The following is a 20069-nucleotide window of genomic DNA, read 5'->3' as shown; positions in this document are numbered from 1 at the left end:
TTTAAGGGGCAGGAACCTCGCACAGAACCAGGTTCTTTAGGTGGGCCGCTATCTGCTTCAACCAGTTGGGTTGAGAGAGAGATTTTTTCTATAATATAATAAATTATAAATATAATAATATATAATAACATCTGGCTTTTGTTTTTAAAGAGAAAGGATAAAAAGGCATTCACTTCCAGATTGAATAACTCTGCAGTAGAGATGCTCCAATTAGCAGTAATAAAAATAAGACACTGGATGGACGTGCAAAATTTGGCGTGAAGCAATGACGTGCCGCCACAAACTGCCGCCCCAAAATGCCGCCTACCTCTGGCCAAGCAGAACTCAGAGTTTAACAGAACCTTGTCATGGTCCCTCATGCAACTCTTACTGTTAGAAACCTGCTTTCTGGCCTGTCCGTGACATCAAACGTGACACACCAGAAGAAAAACAAAACAACCAAACAACAACAAAAACAAAGGCATACTCAAAAAATACATGATGTACACTCGGCTCTGGTCAACTGACATTTGAAAAGGGAGTCCATTGCCCATTTTTAACAGGTTTACCTGCATTTAAAAAACATGTATACATTTGCTTATCTTGGTAGAAAAGTGTAACAGAATCTACTACCATCTAATGCTATAATTCACAGTTGGCCCATTGTTTTTATAAAATATACTGCAGATATGTGTCTTTAAAGAGAAAATATAACTCCATTTAAGGAATCACAGTTATCTAATTGCATCCTTGATGGACAGCAACCAGAAATCTAAAGTTATTCCAGTTTTTTTTATTTTTACAAAGACTGACATCTGGAGAGTTATGCGGAGCTATTGTCAGAAACACTAATGACTTTCATTAAACTTGTCCATTGTCTCTGCTCATGCTGTGATATTACTTCAGCACATGATAAACTCCAAGCTAGGATCAAGTTGCTGTTTATTAGTGGTAGACATTTGCAACAATGAAATTCACTGTTCAGCACTGAAGCAATTATCACCTACATGCGTACAGTATCTACTAAATATCCTAAATGAGCTGAATGGCTCTGAATCTGCAGTTTTAATTCTCTCTCTGCTATTACTGTTAAACCAACGGTATCATAAACACTTTCCCACACGGGCACATCCATAGAAGAGACGAGTCTTGACTGAGGTTATTTGTTTTAACTGCCTCATTAGAGAAACCGAGAATAAAAGATATTGTTTAATATTGTGATAGCCGTCATGGTGTCAGGGGAGACTCCTGTTTTCTCAAATGTAGAGTATGAATGTGTAATCTTCTTTTGTGAGATAATTCAAATTGTCCCTCATGCTCTGAATTTCTGTGAAATTAACATGCAGTCAGTTAACAATAATTGAATGCAAGTCAGTAGCACTTTACTCTTGTTCTGTTAATGAAGCTGAAAACAAAGAGAAAGAACCTGAAACTGAAAATTAGATTGTGTGAAAACAACACTAAATGTGATTAATATGGAGTTCAAATAGTGTTTTGCAATTCATAGCACTACTGTTGAAAACATTTTTTTAAAAATCTGAAAAGAAAACTGTTAAACCAATTTTCTTTTGTGATTTCATTGCGTTTTCTGTAATTTCATAACTGTCAGCAAAGAGTGGGGAGTTGGATAGAGAGACATGAAACACGGGGAGAATAAGAAAATTGTCAAATATCCCTTGCCAGACTCCAATCAGCGACATTACATTTAAATGGTAAACATCAGTGGTCTATGTTAGAGGTCAACCAGTTTATTGGTTTGGCCAATTAATCAGCTCAGATAGGTCGTTTTACGAACAACTGTTATTTGTGAAATTTGGCCCTGATAATGACTCATGGCTGTGCAGCCTCCACCAGTTCTGCAGGAATAAACATCACTGACCAGAGCACTACAGCTAAGTGTGAATACTCCTTCTTCCTATTTCAATTTTATAGCATTTGTTTCAAATTAAGTGCAAAATTATCAAAAGTAATTGACACATGGCCCATCTCTGATCAACATTTTGTATGGAGCCTCCATACACAAAGTTAAGGCCATGATATTGTGTCCCTGAGGATCTTAGGTTGACCTTGAAGATAATTAACAGCTCAAAAAGATAAAATGATGGTCAGTGATCCAGATTTATTTAACAACTTAGGTTTTTACTAGGCTTGGATGATGTCATAGTATTATAGTATACCAGGGTATTTAGAAATCCTTAAAGTATGATTTCAAAAATGCCGACGCTCATTTTTCTATCAACCTACAGAAGCTGTAAAGATGTATTGTATGTAGTGCACATCATGCGCCACTAAAGTCAGTCTGGTGGAACAGACAGCTGAGCTTACAAACATTGCAACAGTGGTGGAGCTAACGTTACAGGACTGCAAACAGCCAACCTGCAGCAGCAGAGAGAAAACAGCATATTATCTACCTGTAGTTTATTCTGACCAAACCATAGCAGGTGATTGTTGGCACAGTGGACTATCTAACTAAACAACTACAAATGCCAACCAAGATAGTTTGGTGAGTTTTGTTTTGTTTCTGTTAAATTAGAATGAAGTGTGTTTCAAAATGGGTTAACAAGGAAATTAAACTGGTCTTACTCTGACAATTTGATACCGTCAAATTTCTTTAGCTGGGCATTGTGAGGGGCTGATTTTTGGCTTTTTCCTGCTCAAAACTATTGTTATTATGTCAGCCTTTATATATCCACCATCAGTCAACCTCCAGTGCATGCATACCTTTTACCTCAAATTCTTACCCACAGCTTGAGTTGGAAAGCTACAGTGATGATAGATACCGGCCAACATGATTCTCCCTCCTCCTGTGTAGCTAGATTTTTTTTCTGCTATTAAGGGGGGATTTTATTTATGGGACCTCATCGTCTCATCACCATCAAAGCATTGGGTGCATCTCAAAGCCCTGTCCCAAATCATCATTTTTGGAGGCCTCTGCAAGTTCTTTCCTCACAGGAGAGGATTGGAGCCCCCTTGGATCAGTGCTATTATTTGGTGATGTATGATCTCCAATAGAAATTCAATTTAATATTTTAATAGGAAAATAAATTGAAGGATTTGTGAGGTCCTATAGGCAGCACACTATTCTTCACACAAGATGTGCCAGCTATGCCTGCCCTCTCCTCTCTCCTCAATTGCCCCATTTCCTCGCTGACTCCCTCCAGCTATTATCTCTCCCTGCTCACCCCATGGCCATCACTACGGCTGCTTCTTATCTTTGCTTTCTCTGTGTTACTCTCTTCACCTGGTTAACGTTTTCATTCTCCCTGCTTTTCAATGTTCCCGCCGATCCCAAAAAAGTTTTAAAAGGCATTAAATTCATTAATCTACAAATAAGGCCTTTGTTGGTAAAAATGGTTAAAAGAAATGTTAAAATGTATCAAATCAATCTTTCAAAAGTCTTGGAAATGCCAAGACATTGGGAGGAGAATATCAAGAATCATTATTATTCTGACATTGCATTGTGAAATTTCAAAATAATTGGCAATATGTATTTTTTAAATAATTTACAGAATTTAATTTAATTTAATTGAATAGAGGGACCAACAACACTGATATACATTTAAAACTTCCAATCAATTTAAGCATGATGAGCTTTTTTCTTGGCAAACCAAATGTATACTTCAATAACCTAATATGTTAATTACTTTCCATGTGTTCCACTCTAGAAAGTTTTTTTAGCATTTGAAATATATCATCTGACTTTTAAGCTTGACCAAAAAATTATTTTTTATGTTGATGTAAATAAGTTTTCTTTCTTCGTCTTAAATCTAATTTAATTCAAGCTGTAGGAACCTTGCATCACGTTCTTTCACATTTCCTACAGTGTCCTCTTCTGTTTCCACTGTTAATGCTGTAAATCCATCTTTATGATCTTCATTTGTCTCTGCTGTTGAGTAATGGTGGCTTACAGGTCCACAGTCACACAAATTGTGTCAACAAGTCACCCATTAACGCAGAGCTTTATCTTTCTGAGGACATTCATAGGTGATAGAAAATGACTGTGTGTGCGTTTGGGCTCAACCAAGTTTAATTACTGCTCATTTAGGGCACAGTGAGGCCACCGTAGATTTGCACATGCTCAGACTGCTGCCTCACCTTTTGTCAGCACTGAGGTTTTGTCATTATTCTGTTATATTACCAAAATGTTGATGCACCCCGTGGGATCATTTTGTCCTTATTTTTTCTATTCTTAGCTCCCTGATCCACTCCACCTCTTTTATCCTCCTCTCTCACATTTTTTTAGCATGTGCATAGTGTACATTATCTTACTTTGCCCTCCTGGTGAAGGATATTTATGATTTACACTGCATTAGAGAACCTCTAAATTCTAAATAGATTGTCAAGTGCCTCATGTAATTTGCATGAAAAGCAGAGAGGTTTTCTACCACATTGTACTGGTTTTTAACCAGGTATTTTAGGCCAGCCTGGTCTATGGATGCATTACCTTGTTACTAACCTACTTTGAATACCCAGAAAAGAGTGCTCGTTGTTCCCAAATTAAGGGATAAATATGGAGGAGGACCCTCAGCCTCAGCCTGATGTAGCATTTGCTTACTTTTGGATAACATCTTTTAAATCTCATCTCAAACTTTCAGAGACAGAATTTAATGTGATGTGATGTCCTCTAATTCTTTTTTACCTCCTCTTTTTATCACTTAGTTTAAAAGTCTTTTTCTTTCTGCTTCTGTGTTTCATTGTTGGTATTTTTCCTTTCCGGTAGTCTACAATATAAACAGTTACATCTATTCCACTGTGACATCAGTGCAATCAAATCAATGCTATAAGAATTGGATTTGACATGAAATTGATCATTACATATTGCAGTAATGCAGTGTCTCTATGGATACAAGCAGGGACTCAAATTAAATATACTATAGATTATCAACCGCCTGTGTCCCTACAGTAATATGTTTTCACGAGCCTTTGTCCCAGGGAAGGACACTAACAGATATTTTGATTTCAGAACCAGGATGGACAAGTTGACAGTCCCCTGCAGTAATGCTATTTACAGGAAAGCACTATCTTGTTTCTGGGTTTCTGTGATGTTATATTACTGTCACATCAGATTTTATCCAGAGCTGTACTAGAGCCACTTTTAGACTGTTTCTTCTACTAAATGAATTAGTCCTCCATAATGTGCATCCTGACACTGTAATGCTGTAATGGCTGCAGATGTTCTTTCGGAAGTGGCCAAAGACGCCTTGCATTTTGCAGTCAATGACACTTGTAACCTTATTAGAGGAGAACCATATGTTACAACAATGGTTTTTATGCTCCATGACTTGGCAGATGGCAGTGCTTTCCGTCAGTCACTAAGTCCCCCAATTTGCTCTGAAAGATCTCAGGTTGTTCTCATGCACTAATGATATGTATACCCACAAAAAGTAATGCACCAGAGTTTGTACACAACCCAAGTAATGGTGAAGGCTGCCATCACATGACGAAGGTGCTGATGGGAGTAAAGAGGGAAGTAGTAGGTCAAACAGACACAAGACTTTGCCAAAGGAGACTTGTGTTTGTGTCCTGTGTGAAACCAAGTGAACTTTGAGTTATTTTAAGGTGTGAGATTACATTAAATACTAGAGATGGGGATCACCAGAGTCACAATGATATGATATTATTACCATACCTAAGTCACAATACAATATTATGGTAATTTTATACATTGCGATAGGCTGAGTATTGCAATAAAATATAGTGTGAGTTATTCCCTTTTTTCAACTTCAAATCATGTGCCCAAAAGTAAACTTTAACATCTAATAAGATAAATGTTTCAGTCTGTTCAACTCACTTAAGGCATTTTTATTGCAGGAAAATAAATCTAGTGGACTGACAAAATAATCAAATATATTTTTGTAGTAAGCTCCCAAAAATGTAATCTGTATTTGTGATAATAATCATTTATAGAATAATAATAAAATTTAAAAAAAAAAACGATACTTGGCGTCACTGCAACAATTCAGTAGTTCCACACAAAAACATTGCGATACTACTAACCCTAACCCCTATTAAGTATGTAAGTTTACATTGTGTAGTTAACCTAACCATGTTTCTTTTCCTCAACCTTACCTAGCTAATTGTACTTTCCTAAACTTTATCTAAGTAACCTTGCAGTAAATATGTATCTTTACATTATGTGCATAAAATTACAAGGCCCAATCATGATTCTTTTCCTAAACCTCACCTTACCTGTGGGGTTGCTAATTGTTGAGCCTTGATATCATACAAATCATTGTATGAAGATACCTTGAATATTTCAACAACTGTCAGATGGATTGCTATAAAATTTTGTAAAGACATATTAATCCTCTGGTGACCCCTGATGTTTTTCTCTAAAGTTGACATTTGTGATATTAACTGAAATTTCTCAACAACTACTGGATGGATGGCATAATATTTGGTACACACATTTATGTTCTCCACAGGATGAATTGTGATAACTTTGGTGGCTTTTCCTCTAGCCTCATCATCATGACAGTTTCTTAATTTGTTAAATATTTTGGTTTTATATCTGCTGCAAAATCAGCGTGTTAGTCATTGTGAGTATAGCATTTAGTACAGCCTCAGAAAGCTACTAGCCTGAAGTAGACTCTTAGTTTCAGTTTCAGAGATGATCTGATGGAAAACTGCTTACATTTCATAGCAGGTCTGACTTTTTTAAGGCAGCTGCTCCAGGCTGAGTATTTCCTTTTCCATTGCAAGCTCACCTCAATTTTTGTTTCATTGCTATGGCTCAGTACAAGGATGTCAAGGATGAATGCCTTAAATGCATCTCTAATGGCTTTACAGCACTACATGTCATGAAAGCCATTTTGGAAATGGCCCATTTCCATGGTCTGGAGTATGATCTTTCTACAAAAGAGCTCCTCTATTAGCCTCCCTTTAAAGAGTCACAGCTCTGCTTCCCAACCACCAATACTGTATTTGTTTGGGATAAATGTAAGACCTTGAGCCAGAAATTGAACCTGCTCCATCCATGAGTAAATTGCACTGTAGCTGAGGGCTGCTTTTAGATGCACTGAAGACATCTTTAAATGGGAATAAAATGCTATGTGAGCACAGTGGATTAAGATATTTACTACATCTAGTGCAAACACATAGAAACAAAGACTCGCTTGAATAATGCCCATTTTATTGGTCTGTTTATAGTCACCTCAGCACCACAGTCCAATATTGCCCTGGTTTTGAAGAGCCTCTTTATAAGATTGTTTCACTTCATTTCATGTCTGCTTTTGGGTGGAAATTTTTACCTTCACAAATGAGAGAAGCTTCACCTACAATGCACTATAAAAGTGTGTGTACCAGTGCGCTTTAATGCACCGACTCTCCATGATTGCAAGTAAAACACCCCAGGTGTAAAGATGCCTAAACACCACTCTAAGACAGACCTCCGCTCCCTTCTCTCCACTCTCCAGCAGAGCAGAGTCATGCTGTTTGCTGCAGTGCTTTCTATCTCCTGCATGAGCATGAGATGAGACTCCTTGTATGAATAATGTCTTCCCTTGTGGTTCTCTCTCCCTATAATCTGCTCTCTGCTCTGTCTCAGCGGGGCGAGAGTCCCATCTAAAATAATCAGTAGGTCTCTGTCAGTGAACTGAAGGAGTGGAAGGCAAGTGCGAATGAGAACTTATACGCTGACACACTCATTGTATTTTGTTAATATTTCTTCCATTGTGTTTTATTTCAATAAAATCAATATAAACCACTGAATGTTTTTTGTCCTCGGTTACTAATAAGTAGCCAAGTTTATTTATTTTGTCACTGCTTTAAAGAAATGTTTCCTCTGTACTGACCTGACATGTTTCCTTTTCCTTTTTCTTTTACTTTGACCCTGTTCTCTCAACTCAGTGTGGTGACACGCAGCGAGTAAATGGAATAGTAGGACAAAACTACTGAAATTTGTCCAAACAGATGAAAATGTGCAAGAAGGTTTTAGGAACAGTTTGATGCATTTTAAATCGCTGCCAGCTGGACATGTCATCTGCTCATTGGCATGAGACAAAGCGTTCCTCTTCAGTGGATTGAAAGGTCAAGCTGACATCCCAGGTCCCTGCGGAGAGTGACACTTGTACACTAGAGATATGTGAATATTTGTGTGTGTGTTTACACAAAAGTGCATATACACAAATGGTGTATATGCAGTATATGTAGTTGTTGCAGTTTGTATACTGATCTCTTCTATCTACTGGACATGTGAGGGCCTGCTGCAAGAAAGTGGTAGGAAATTTAATTTACAGTGTGAGTAATTATGTGTGATGGTGATCTGCTTGTTTTAATCTCCGGCTCATCCTCCTGACCTTTCAGCCACATTTGTGGCAGGGTGGTTTGATTCTCCGTGTTGCGAAACACAAGCATAGAGGCAGGAACAGAGAGAGTGAAGGAGAGAAAAAGAAACAACTAGAGTGCACTTGAAAAGCATGGTGATGGAGAAAGGGTAAAGATGTAGAGGTCAAAACACAGCTAAACACAGAGTTGGATGTGGTTTCTGTAGTTCACAACGTCTGCAAAGATTACAGCTCAGAACTCTGTGTTTATAGATATAAGAAGGTTTTCAAAGATTTTCTGGCCTGCCGTTGTTTTTCCAAGTAAGTCAAAGTTTTCGAAGTTTGAGGCTTTGCTGCAAAAACTCGGTTCAGTCCTTGATTCTGGCACTTGTTGTAAAGAGCCCATCAACCTTAACTGGCGGTGTAACCATTGGTGAAGAGACACATGGCTGTCCTCTCCAGGCTAGCAGATAGGTCTTACAAGGAGTGTATATAGTGGCAGAGGTGGGGAATAATTGATTACATGTAATGGCCCTACATAATTAAATTATAAGTAACTGTAATTGAAATCCACTACAGTTACTGTTTATGTTATTTAAATAATCTTTTCAGTAAAGAGCTTATATGTAGGATATAACTTTCAGTCTCTTGCTTTGCATATGTCACTTACAAGGAGCCGTCTCTGCATCCACACAGGCTCCATTTATTTTCGCAAAGTTATGCGCTCAAATTTTGAATGTTATTCTTTTATTGGTTGTCTTGTTTGAAATTGCACCGCCTCTCGTCTGCCATTAAATTCATGTGCAATGCTCCCGTCAACCTGAGTCTGCCATGCCTGCGACCAGCCAACCAGGCTAAGGCGGGAGTCAATGTTGTCCGACAGCAACGCGATTTCAGTGCCGGGAAACAAAAAGTATTTTCCTTCTGACATCAATAAAGGGCTCTAACATCACTCTATAGTGTGTAAACTTGTTTACTATTTGTGAAAATGCTGTCAACATCGAAATGCTCGATGTCAAACCTTCAGCGTTTTTACCCACGTTAAACCATGTCTTTAGAATAGTTATCAAAAGGTAATTCAGTGTAATAACCAACCTCAGTTTTTTTGGATAAATATGTGGGCACATATGCGGAATGTGGCTCTGGTCTTTTATGCTATGAATACGCATACAAAAATTAGACATATAGCTGAACAACAAGGATAATAAAATAGAACAAAGAAAGTACACTTAATTACTATGTATCAATATGTATACATTTATTAACAACACAGTAATGTTTGTAAACAGACAGACAGTAGTGCAAATGGTGCAGATTCCCCCAACTCTCATCTTATGAGATAGCTCCATGATGCAGTTTGCTTATAATAGCTGGAAGCTCAGGAGATGAAGTGAAGAGTCTGAGATGTGAAGATGAAACCAAGCCAGATTTCAATAAAGCACAGGGTGACAGATTTGAAAAAGTCCATGCTTGCTCTGTTGAGAAGCAGCAACTCATCCATGTTGTTGGCCAGAGAGCGAACGTTCGCCAGATGTATTGTTGGGAGTGCAGATTGAAATCCCCGTTGTCGCAGTTTGACGAGCAGCTAATACCATAGAGAGCTGCTGCTCCTTCTTCTAAAAATATTGCACTAAAAAATGTGCTTGGGTAAAAAGAAGTATTGCCAATGTTCGAAAGTTCCTCCCTAGTGTATGTTATAAGAAATGGATAGCAGAAAACTGAATAAATGACGACAGAAAAAGCACCGAGGAGCGCTATCTGTGGTGCCATTTTGGATCATAAGATACATTATTTTTGATGAAGTAATTAAAGGAGTTACACTCCTATTTGTTTTATTTGGTTTTCTTATTTTTTTCTAACTTTTTGTACTTTCCTTGATGTGTGCAACTTAAATGTTTCTTACTATTATTCCACTTGCCTTAAAAAAACAACTTAAAATGTACATCTGCACATTTATTTATGTCACACTACATTATTCTCAGTTTACAGAAATGTAAAAAAAAATAAAATAGTTACATTAAATAGTTAGTTAATTAAATAGTTATATTATTTATTACATTTCCAACAAGCTAACTAGTCGTCTGTAACCTCTGACATTTCAAAAGTAATCTTCCCAACACAGTCTGAAGGAGCATCTCTGTTCGTTTTGTTTAATTTTTTTTAACACATCTGTGTGTTGATATGTGTTACACACAGCATGTGTTGAATGTGGTAACACACTAATTGTGTTGTGAGAAACACAAAATATGTTGTCCTTAACTACATATGCTGGTTTATTAATAGTTAACACTGGATGTGTTATTTTTAACTCATCTGTTTTGTGTGCACAAACTGGGAAAAAAAAACAAGTGGGAATACTAATGTTAAAGGTTTCTTTTCTTGAGGGATTGTGTTGTTTGTGTTCTCTAACAAAGCACTACAGAGAGTCACCGAGTCATTTTTAGAGCGAGACAATCGTAGATGTAAAGCTATACAGAAAACATTGATATTTTTTTCCCCACAGTGTTCCCCCTCACACTTCGGTTAGTCCTCCTGTCATCTGTAAAAACCTCAGAGATCTATCACAAACCACAGGCATGATCACGACATAATGGTTTTAAAAAGTTAGAGGTTTCCTTGCCTTCTGTTTCATCATCCTCAGTCCTCTTGGAGTGACTCTTCACATTTTAGATACAGTGAGAAACAACAAAGCATGGAAATGTAGTGCTGTAAACTGAAATGTGCATTTCCTTCTCCCCCACAGTCAACAAGCACAAGCCGTGGATAGAAACATCTTACCATGGTGTGATCACAGAGAACATGGACACGGTGCTGCTGGACCCTCCGCTGGTGGCTCTAGACAAGGATGCCCCGGTCCCTTATGCTGGTAGGAAAAACAAAAACACACTAACACACAGAAAGGACATCCACTGTACAATATTCGCACACATTTAGAAACTATAACAGATACAGTGAACACATCCTCCCACATGTGCACTGTCTTAGACACACATTGGCACTGAGACAAAGATGCTTCAGTACTGTGTGCAGGAAACTGTGGCAACTTAACACCACAAGACAAAAACAGATGATCCAATGGTTGTCTGTGCTCACTGTTTGTCACGGAGACTGGATTCCATTTATCACCCATAGCTGTGTAAAACAACAGGTTTTTTTTAGAGCACTTTTTTCTTGCTGTTGTATAGATTTGCTCAAAAATTCACAAGATAGAGAGCTTGTAAAAAAGTGTTTGTTCCTGTAGTGTACTCAGTGTTTTTGTGTTTATTGAAACTGTGGTTAGTCTGCAGAGTTGCTGCACCGTCCCTATATGATTAAAATGAACCCTCATAATTGTTGTAATACATGAATGTCAAACACTTCTAACTTAAAGATGTAGTTGGGATCTTTTCATGTGGGGTTGTATGAGGTACTTATATATAGTCAGTGTATTACCCATGGTAGATTTCAGTCAGCACACCCCTAGTTTATAGAAGCAGACAGGAGTACCTCCATGAAAGCTAAGCAATATACTGTTTTGGAGGGCACAGCAACAAAACGTATAAAGGCAACTAAAAAAGTCCCACCTAAAATAATCAGTATCAGTTTTAGTGTGTGCTATATTTAGAATATTTTCACTGGTTTAACTTGCAAACAAACAGCCCTGTCTTTTGTTTTTAAGTTTTCAATTTTAAAAACATTGATACAAATAAACAATACTGGAAAAAAAAACAGCAAAAACTAAAGAAAGGCACAGCATTATCTCTACAGTTTCATAACATTAATGAATCAAAAGTACACCAGCACCAATCCCTGTGAAAGTCCTTGGCTGACTCACTCTCCAAATAAAGCCTGGAAACAAAAGTTGTAATGCACTGAAGATAGATATTCATAATAGACAGCTCTTTCTGAAGTGGTTAACGGCTGCAGTTTCCCATCTATGCTTTCGTCAAAGCTACCAGATTCCATCGAGAAAAAGTAATTTTAGCTTGCTGAACACAGGAGCTGCTGGTCCATCTTTGCCTCTATTAGTTAGTTTGTTTGTGTTATTGTGTGAATCTAGTGAATCTGAACTAACCCTTTAGAAATGCAGCATCACACAGTAACACTAAAAAATAAACCGATCAAGGCAGCAGAAGACCAGCAGCTCCTGTGTTCAGTTAAATTACAGCTTTTGTTTTTTTCAGGTTTCTGAAATATATTTTATTGCTGTCCCCGTCTACAGCAGTACATTGCTTAGCTTTCGAGTCTGTACACCTGTCTGCCTCTCCAAACTGGGGGTGTGCTGACTGAAATACACTTTAATACACTGATTATAAATAAGTTCCTCATACAACCCCACTTACAGATGTAAACTATCCCCTTAATATCTATTCAAAAAACTTTCTTCCAGAGTTTAAGGTAGTTTGCACAATAGCGGGGGTGTTGAGCTGGGTGGAGGAAAGACAGCTGACTGATTCAAGCTTACTCAGATTTATGAAAATGCATTTATTTTCATAACCTTGTTGTCAGGCGTCGAGTTTAGATACATCTTCTTCACTCCCCCTGACAGGGATCTATTCACGGCTGCTGCTAATTGAAGCCATGTGTCATCCTTTTTTTCTTGCTGCTGAATTGCTCCATTTAACCTGACCAAGAAATTGTTCTCAGGGGTGGAAGAATATATTGCTGAGCCATGTCAGCTTTTCATGATGACAATGCTCATTTTCTAGCCTAAATCTTTATTTGACAGCAGGGAGCTGTTTTACTAGCTCGTGTATGATGTTAAAGAGAGTTCACCCCAAAATTAAAAATACATATTTTTACTCTTACTTGTGGTGCTATCTGTAAGTCTAAATTGTTTTGGTTTAAGTTGCCGAGTGTTGGAGGTATCAGCCATAGAGGTTTCTACCTTCTTTTGAATATACTGGGACTAAATGGCACTCAGCTCAGAGCACCAAACAATACATTTGAAAAACTCAACAGCAATGTCTCTTTTCAGAAATCATGACCCGGTTACTCAAGATAAGTTAAGTTCAAGATAAGATGAGCAGTTTCATGTAGGAACTATTTTCTTTTCACTAAACTATACACAAGCCAATTGTATCACTGCGCCCATCTACTGCTCGCTCACCACTAGGCTATCTAAGGACGAGGATGCCATTAATGTGTGTATTTTGTGCTGTCAAAAGCATGAGCCTCCTGTCCGTAAGTAGATTTGCGCTTCTTTCTGCGCTGTGATTCAGTTGGCGGGTGTAGTTTGGTAGAAATAAATAAGATCTCCATGAAACTGCTCAAAACAAGGTCTGTGGATTATCTTGAGTTCCCAGGTCGTGATTTCTGGAAAGTGACACTGCTGTTGAATTTTTCAAACTCATTTAGGGTTTTTTGTACTTTGAGCACCACAAGCTGAGTGCCATTTATGTCCATTTTATTTTAGAGAAGGCAGGCGTCCTATGGTTGATATATTCTAGTCTCACACCAAAACAGTCTGGACAGATTGATAGAGTCAATTTTTTTTTAAGAGTCAGTTTTTATTTAAAAAAATTTACACCACACAAAAAACAACACTAGTCTATTTTGTCTATGTGTAAGCTTACATTCTCATCTTACACTTTTATGATGTAGTTTTTGATTTGGTACTGGTCACCATACATTTATTACATATGTTCTGACTAAATTAATCTCTAAATCTGTTCAGAAATGTATTCTATAATGTTATACATAGCAGAAGCGGGGGCCTTGACTGGATGTCCCCTTTAGCAGCATTTGTTTGTTTATAGTTGCTCTGCATTTCCTGACAGTTTGGAAAACTCAGTGTATCTTTTTGAGAACAGGTTTTCACCACCTAGAAGGACAGTAAAAAAGTCCCCGAGAAGTCGATGAAAAACAACTTCAGGACAACAGTTGTTTGTTTTATCTTTTTACTGCTTCTCATGTTTGATGCAAATATACAGCACAGCTCAGAATGGTCTTCCACTGAACCAGGTGCTGGCAGCGTAGTGCTCACTGCAAGTTGTCTGGTTGAGTCACAGAACAAATACACGTTTAATAATAACAGTACGACATTATTATAAACCTCATCTCCAGTTGATTGTTTCGGGTGCTGATTATGTTGTCTAACAAGAGCTGGAATCAGACAGCCGTCACGCAGGTACAGCAGAGCTGACAGTGACAGGAAGGAGAGAGACAGAGAGAGCTATTATAATTGGACAAAGTATTCTGAGACTCAAAGGCAAACGAAGAGGCTTTTTGGCAGCTAACGCTTAACAGCTCATTATGGCGAAATAGCTCCTATTAATCCCTGCGCTGACAACCATGGAAAACTGATACTCAGCTATTTTTCTCCCTCTGTTTCCCTTTTTTTATGTGTTTTTGTTCTAATGCCACAGTCATAATTTAGTGTTTTTCAGTGTAACGTGTGAGCTGTTCTGTAAATAATGGGTAAATATAGCTGACCTTGAGGAGCGTGGAAAAGCCTGGATCCATGTTAAAGGCTCTTTTATTCTGCTTTTCCACACGGGGCTTTAAAGATCCCTGCAGTGTACATTTACTGTACGGTGTAACCCAAATACTGTGGAATATGTGACTGTATATGAAGATTTAATGATGCACGAATATAGTTATTCCAAACATGAAAAAAAATACTGAATATGCGATGCAAAAACAGCAACTTCCTTTATGTTTTATTCATATCGTAAAAGTGGAGATGCTGGAGTTACTCCTCACTGACATTGTTCTTCTGTAATCAAGCACCAACTTACAGTAATTTACTGTACATAGCTTTCCCTAGCAACCAAAATCCGCGACGCAGTGACGGTTTAATTACACCGCAACGAGCAGCCAGACAAAGAAGGAAATTCATTTTGATTGTTTTTCTCCATGATTAACACTTGGTTTGTTGACTTGAGAAGGTCACATCGGGTGAAATATTGCCCGGGAGGAAAAAGCAGCGCTGTGCACAGGCTGCTGACTGGTGATATTTCTCTCCTTGTTTTTCATTGCATGCGGTCTAATGAATGAAACCCATACAATCGCTACCAAGGAGACTCTGAAAAAAATGGCCATCAAAAGAGCAGCTCTGTCCCAATTTATCTCCCTTTGCAATTGTCTCCTGCTACAGCTCTCCCTGTGTTTTGCACACACACCCCTCCTCCCCCTCCTCTTCCTGGACTCTAACTATTCTCTAAAATCTTTATCCCAATCTGTGCCTCCGTTTGTGCCTCCACCAAGTGCCACATTCCTTCGTTCTCAACCCAGCTATCCTTCCTCCTCTTCTCTCTCCATCTCGACATTTTGCTCCTAGCGAGCCCATATCCAGGCAGTCACTTACACATTACAGACACTCTCATCAATCCTGGTTTTGTTTTACTGCAGAAAAGAGTAGGCTGTCCTTCTGGCTCCACATTAATTGCAGTGTGGGAACATGGACCAGGATTGTAAAGCACTCGCCTGTTCTCCTCTCTTGTACTTTTCTCTCGTCATTCTTTATTCCCTCTCCCATACCATGGCCCTCTATCACGAGTGCTTCTCTGAATGCCTCATATATATATCCCCTCATCTTCACTTCTCACCTCACCTCACCTTTTTACCTATATATCCCGTTTCTCGTTTCCTTCCTGTCTCTCGTTCTGTCTTGCCCTCTCCTGCGGCACCACATTTCACTTTGATGTAAACTACCCACAGTGGGCCTAACTTGAACATTATATGCTGAGACAGGCATCCTGGAGATAAATTGTTATTACTGCATGCCATGATGGCACCCTCTATCCTCTGCCCCCCTTTCTCAACACCTCCCTCGGAGCAAAGGTGTGTGGGTCGAGGAGTATGTGCTGATCGAGCGTTCTCAATCAAATTAGCATGAGGAATGGTGGCAGTGGACTCTAGGGTGCTGCGAGGCAGGCAGGCAGTTTCATTTGCTTATTCTTTATCTCGAGGCCGCAGTCAACAGGCACAGATACTCCCCATTCATCATGGTACCAGAATAATGCACTGTGGTACATTGTTTCCTCTGCAGAACTCACACAGGGTAAAGGAACAAAAGTAGTTGGAAAAAACTGTAGAGAAACAGAGAATGAGTAGCTGAGAGAAAAATAGTGGAGACAGATGGACAATGAAAATGAGAGCGGGTCATCACAGGCGGCTGCCATGAAAAAACATGTTTGATTATTCCCGTTGGTTGGTTTACATTGTGTGTGTGTGTGTGCACACAGGTGTGATGTGTTTGTGTAAACTGTAATACTCAGCATTTATTACAGTAAATCCAAAGTTTGGGTCTTTTATTCCCTAGGACTTGTGATTCGAGCATGAATGCTTGTTCGGTTTCTAGCTGATCATCATTATCATGATCATAAATCATTTTATCTCTTAAATAGAAGCTAATAAATTGTTTATCTACAGTAGCTGTATTGTGTGTGTGTGTGTGTGTGTGGTTGCCTGTTTACACAGGCTGAAAAGTAAAAGCAGCACGCCACAGAGCAGCAGCAATTCAGCTTTAGTCCGCAGTCAGTGTCTACCATGTGTTCAGTCACAGTGGGCTGTGGGCCCAGACCTGCCTTATACACAGTCACTGCATTTATACCTCTAGGGCGCTAGACACTAGAGTTGGAGCTCAAAAAGACGTGTTAGGCTGCAGTTACATAAAGTGTGAGCCATTATGTGGCCAGTAGACAGCTGTATTGATTAAAATTTAAGCATACCTGTCCTATCAGACACCAGTGAAATGGCTGAAGGGCCAATTCTGTGACAGCCGGAAAGTTCAGCTCACATTTCTCTTCAACTGTTTTGTACAAGAGGGTAGAGTTAAGCAGTTTGGCTGTTGCCATGCTTCTTTTTTTTTTTTAAAGTCAGGTCAAGAGGGTGGAGCTGTGGAGGAGCAAGGGGCGGATTAAAGACTGCAGCGACCGGTAGGGACGACTTTCAGACAGCATGTCACTTAAGTGGCCATGCCCATAAACGTGAAACTTTGGTCATGACTGTTGAAATTAGCCATAGGGACCAAAACCATTTTTTGTCCCAGGTTGTAAAAATGTTTATTTTTGCGGTGAACATAGGTCTAAATAGGGATTGACTCTGTTAGAGCCAGCCTCAAGTGGACATTCGATGAACTGCAGTTTTTGGCACTTAGTGTGGGCATCTCTGGACACTTCAGGATTAATATCTGATTTATAGGGCTACAATGTGAATAGAAAAATATAATTTGTGCACCCTTTCTCACTGTGTGACACCTTGCTACTTTTAAAACATAGTTTTAACATGTTTGGAATGTATTTATTACAATTTAAACTTAATTCAGACAGACTGTACCCCATCATTCTTATAAATGGGCCCGTTGTGGGTTGTCAAGTTAAATGTTAAAACCCTTCTGCGACAACACAACAAGGAGCTATGCTGTCTCATCAAATACATTCAGGCACGCATTCCTGGTAGATTATTTTGTAACATGAAAGGTGTAATACACATCACAGAGTATACTGTTTGCCTCCAAAGTGTCATAAAATTAGATACAGCTGTTAAAGTATGTTTCAGACTATTATATAGTATTAATAGTGTAAAATGCTGAGCAATGATCTGGCATCGTTACTTAAACTGGACTTGTATTTTGGATCTCAACCCACCCCACGACATGGTTTCCTGTGTTTTTATATCACAGGGTTGGACTCGTTCTGAATGCCTGCCTATTAGCATAATTTTAATAAAACACTCTGGCTGGGAAAACATATCTGTTGGTGAGAAGACAATCTTTTTAAAATCTATTTTTCTGCATCGCTTCCTCTGATTATGATGAACATTTCTCAGTAGATACAAAATTCCCCAAGGTACCTGTATCAAAATTCATCCAGCATCAGGCCAAAGTTGAGATTGAGGAAGGCTCTCACATATCTGAGAAGTCTAACAAATACAGTCTGGACAAGTAAAATGATCCACAATGTTTACTTTATCAAGAACACTTTATTATATCCGTGAAAGTTGATCCATTCATCACTCTTTGTGCAGAGAGGCATGTTCGAGAAGCCTTTTCTGTGCCTGTTCAACAGAATTTCTTTCATACTCTTTTATACTCATGACCTCTTGGTCATGACTGACTCATGGCTTTAATGAGATAATATTTACATTAGATAATATTGCTTTAGTCAAACTTTGGCTGCTGTGCCAAAGATACTGACATATATTCCAAACTCTATAGTTTTTGACAGTGGAAAGTTTCTTACATTCACACATTTACTTTGTTGAAATAAACAAAGAAAAAATAGACATTATTTAAATTTCTGTCAATGCCACTCATCCTATTTTTACCACACACACACACACACACACACACAGTCAAAATCTATTTATCTCTTGAAGTATGATATTGAAAACATAGGACTTATTATCATAAGTTCAAAGTCAGTGGCGAGCAGGATTTTTTTGTAATGCTACTTGAATTATGTAAGCATGCATTATTTACAACACCTGACTTGTTAATGAGTCACAATGATGGACGGTTGAATAATTGTGAGGGAAACGTTTTAATATTCCTGCATGTCTGTCAGGAACAATCATGTCATTTCTTGCCAGCTGGTGGAATGAAGACACAAACAGGAAGTGGTCCGATAGCTCTCCAAAACCTTCTCCAGTCATAATTAAAACTGCTGGTGGAAAGACAAGCTCTCATCACTGCCTAATGCTCATTTTCTTAAAGTCTTACTGTCTTATTCTTTTGTACTGAAACAAACCATGACAATAACAACCCAAAATACCTTTCCATCTGTACAGGAACAGCAGGATGGATCATCTAAAGAGAGAGAAAGGACATTAAGAGCAGGATTGGAGTAAATAAAGAGGAGAAACTAACGGCTCAATTGCTTTTAAGTGCAATTTTACACCAGATCATGGCTGTAGTTTTGGCTGTGTTGCTGTTAAGCATCTTCACATGCTAACAATAGTGTGTTTCACTTTGCCAAATCCCAATCTACCTACAGTGACTACCTGAGAGTGGAGCTGTACCAAGGTGACAAAAGCAGAGGTGCTAATTAAACCCAACAAAGCAGCAGCTATGACACACTTCAAAGGTGTGGAGGCAAAAAAGGAAGCAGAACAAGGAGGGAGAGAGAGACAAAAAATGTTTGAAAAAGGGATGAAAGAGAGAAACAAAGGTGGAAGCAGGAAATAGGCAGCGTGTGTGTGCATGTGTGTGTGAGAGAGAGAGAGACATAGAGGGGGAATAGAGAGGGATGATGTGATGGATCATCAAAGGATAAGCGAGAGTATTGAAGGGACAGTCTGATCAAACCACGCAGGTGTCTTTCTGTTTGCCCAGAGGTGAAGAGGAACATATCACTTTGCCTGCTTCTCTCTTTCTTTCTATCCTCGTTGCCTTTGTGTAGCTCCTAAATTTCTGCAGAGGGTGCTTAGTCGTTAGGTAATAGTGAGGCAAGTCTGCAACATGAAACGGTTGCAGAACATCAAAGATTCTGTATGCTCTTTAGAGAGTTGACACCTATCTGCTAACCTGAATTCTCTCTACTGCAGCCGACTTCAGCAGACCTGCATGAATATCTTGCTGAATTTTGTCAGTTAACGCTAAACCCTAAAGAAAGTAATACTCACATTATAACATTGGTAAGGTCAGGCGAGGTGAGGTTTACTTGTCCTACTTGGAGATTTGTTTTGGACTCAGAGCTGCTGCATCATACCACATAGACACACACATATAGTTGTAATTATAAACACTAGCTTTGATGTGCCAGAGTTCATTAATTCAGTAAATAGTAAAAGTAATAAAAACAGTAGCTTCACTTAATAAAACCAGATAAAATAAGGCTAGTAAATATTAACAAAATTATAACACAACCACACAGAAATAGCCAATTTCAAAAAGTAAATAAA

The 20069-nt window shown here is 38.6% G+C and overlaps 1 protein-coding gene across 1 annotated transcript in view; it reads left to right on the top strand.

The window, feature by feature from the left end:
• Positions 1-20069, top strand: part of clstn2a (calsyntenin 2a) — a 203972-nt gene that overhangs the window by 87060 nt on the left and 96843 nt on the right. Inside the window, exon 2 of the mRNA XM_088085388.1 lies at positions 10987-11109. Within this exon, the coding sequence (XP_087941514.1) occupies positions 10987-11109 (123 nt within the window). The remainder of the gene's footprint in view (positions 1-10986; positions 11110-20069) is intronic.

The sequence above is a fragment of the Plectropomus leopardus genome, chromosome 12 (genome assembly GCF_026936395.1).
Source record: "Plectropomus leopardus strain MGB_pleo_1.0 chromosome 12, ASM2693639v1, whole genome shotgun sequence".
In the NCBI taxonomy this organism is placed as follows: Eukaryota; Metazoa; Chordata; class Actinopteri; order Perciformes; family Serranidae; genus Plectropomus; species Plectropomus leopardus.
Note: the sequence above shows the minus strand (reverse complement) of the source record. Positions and strands in the feature narration are given on the sequence as shown.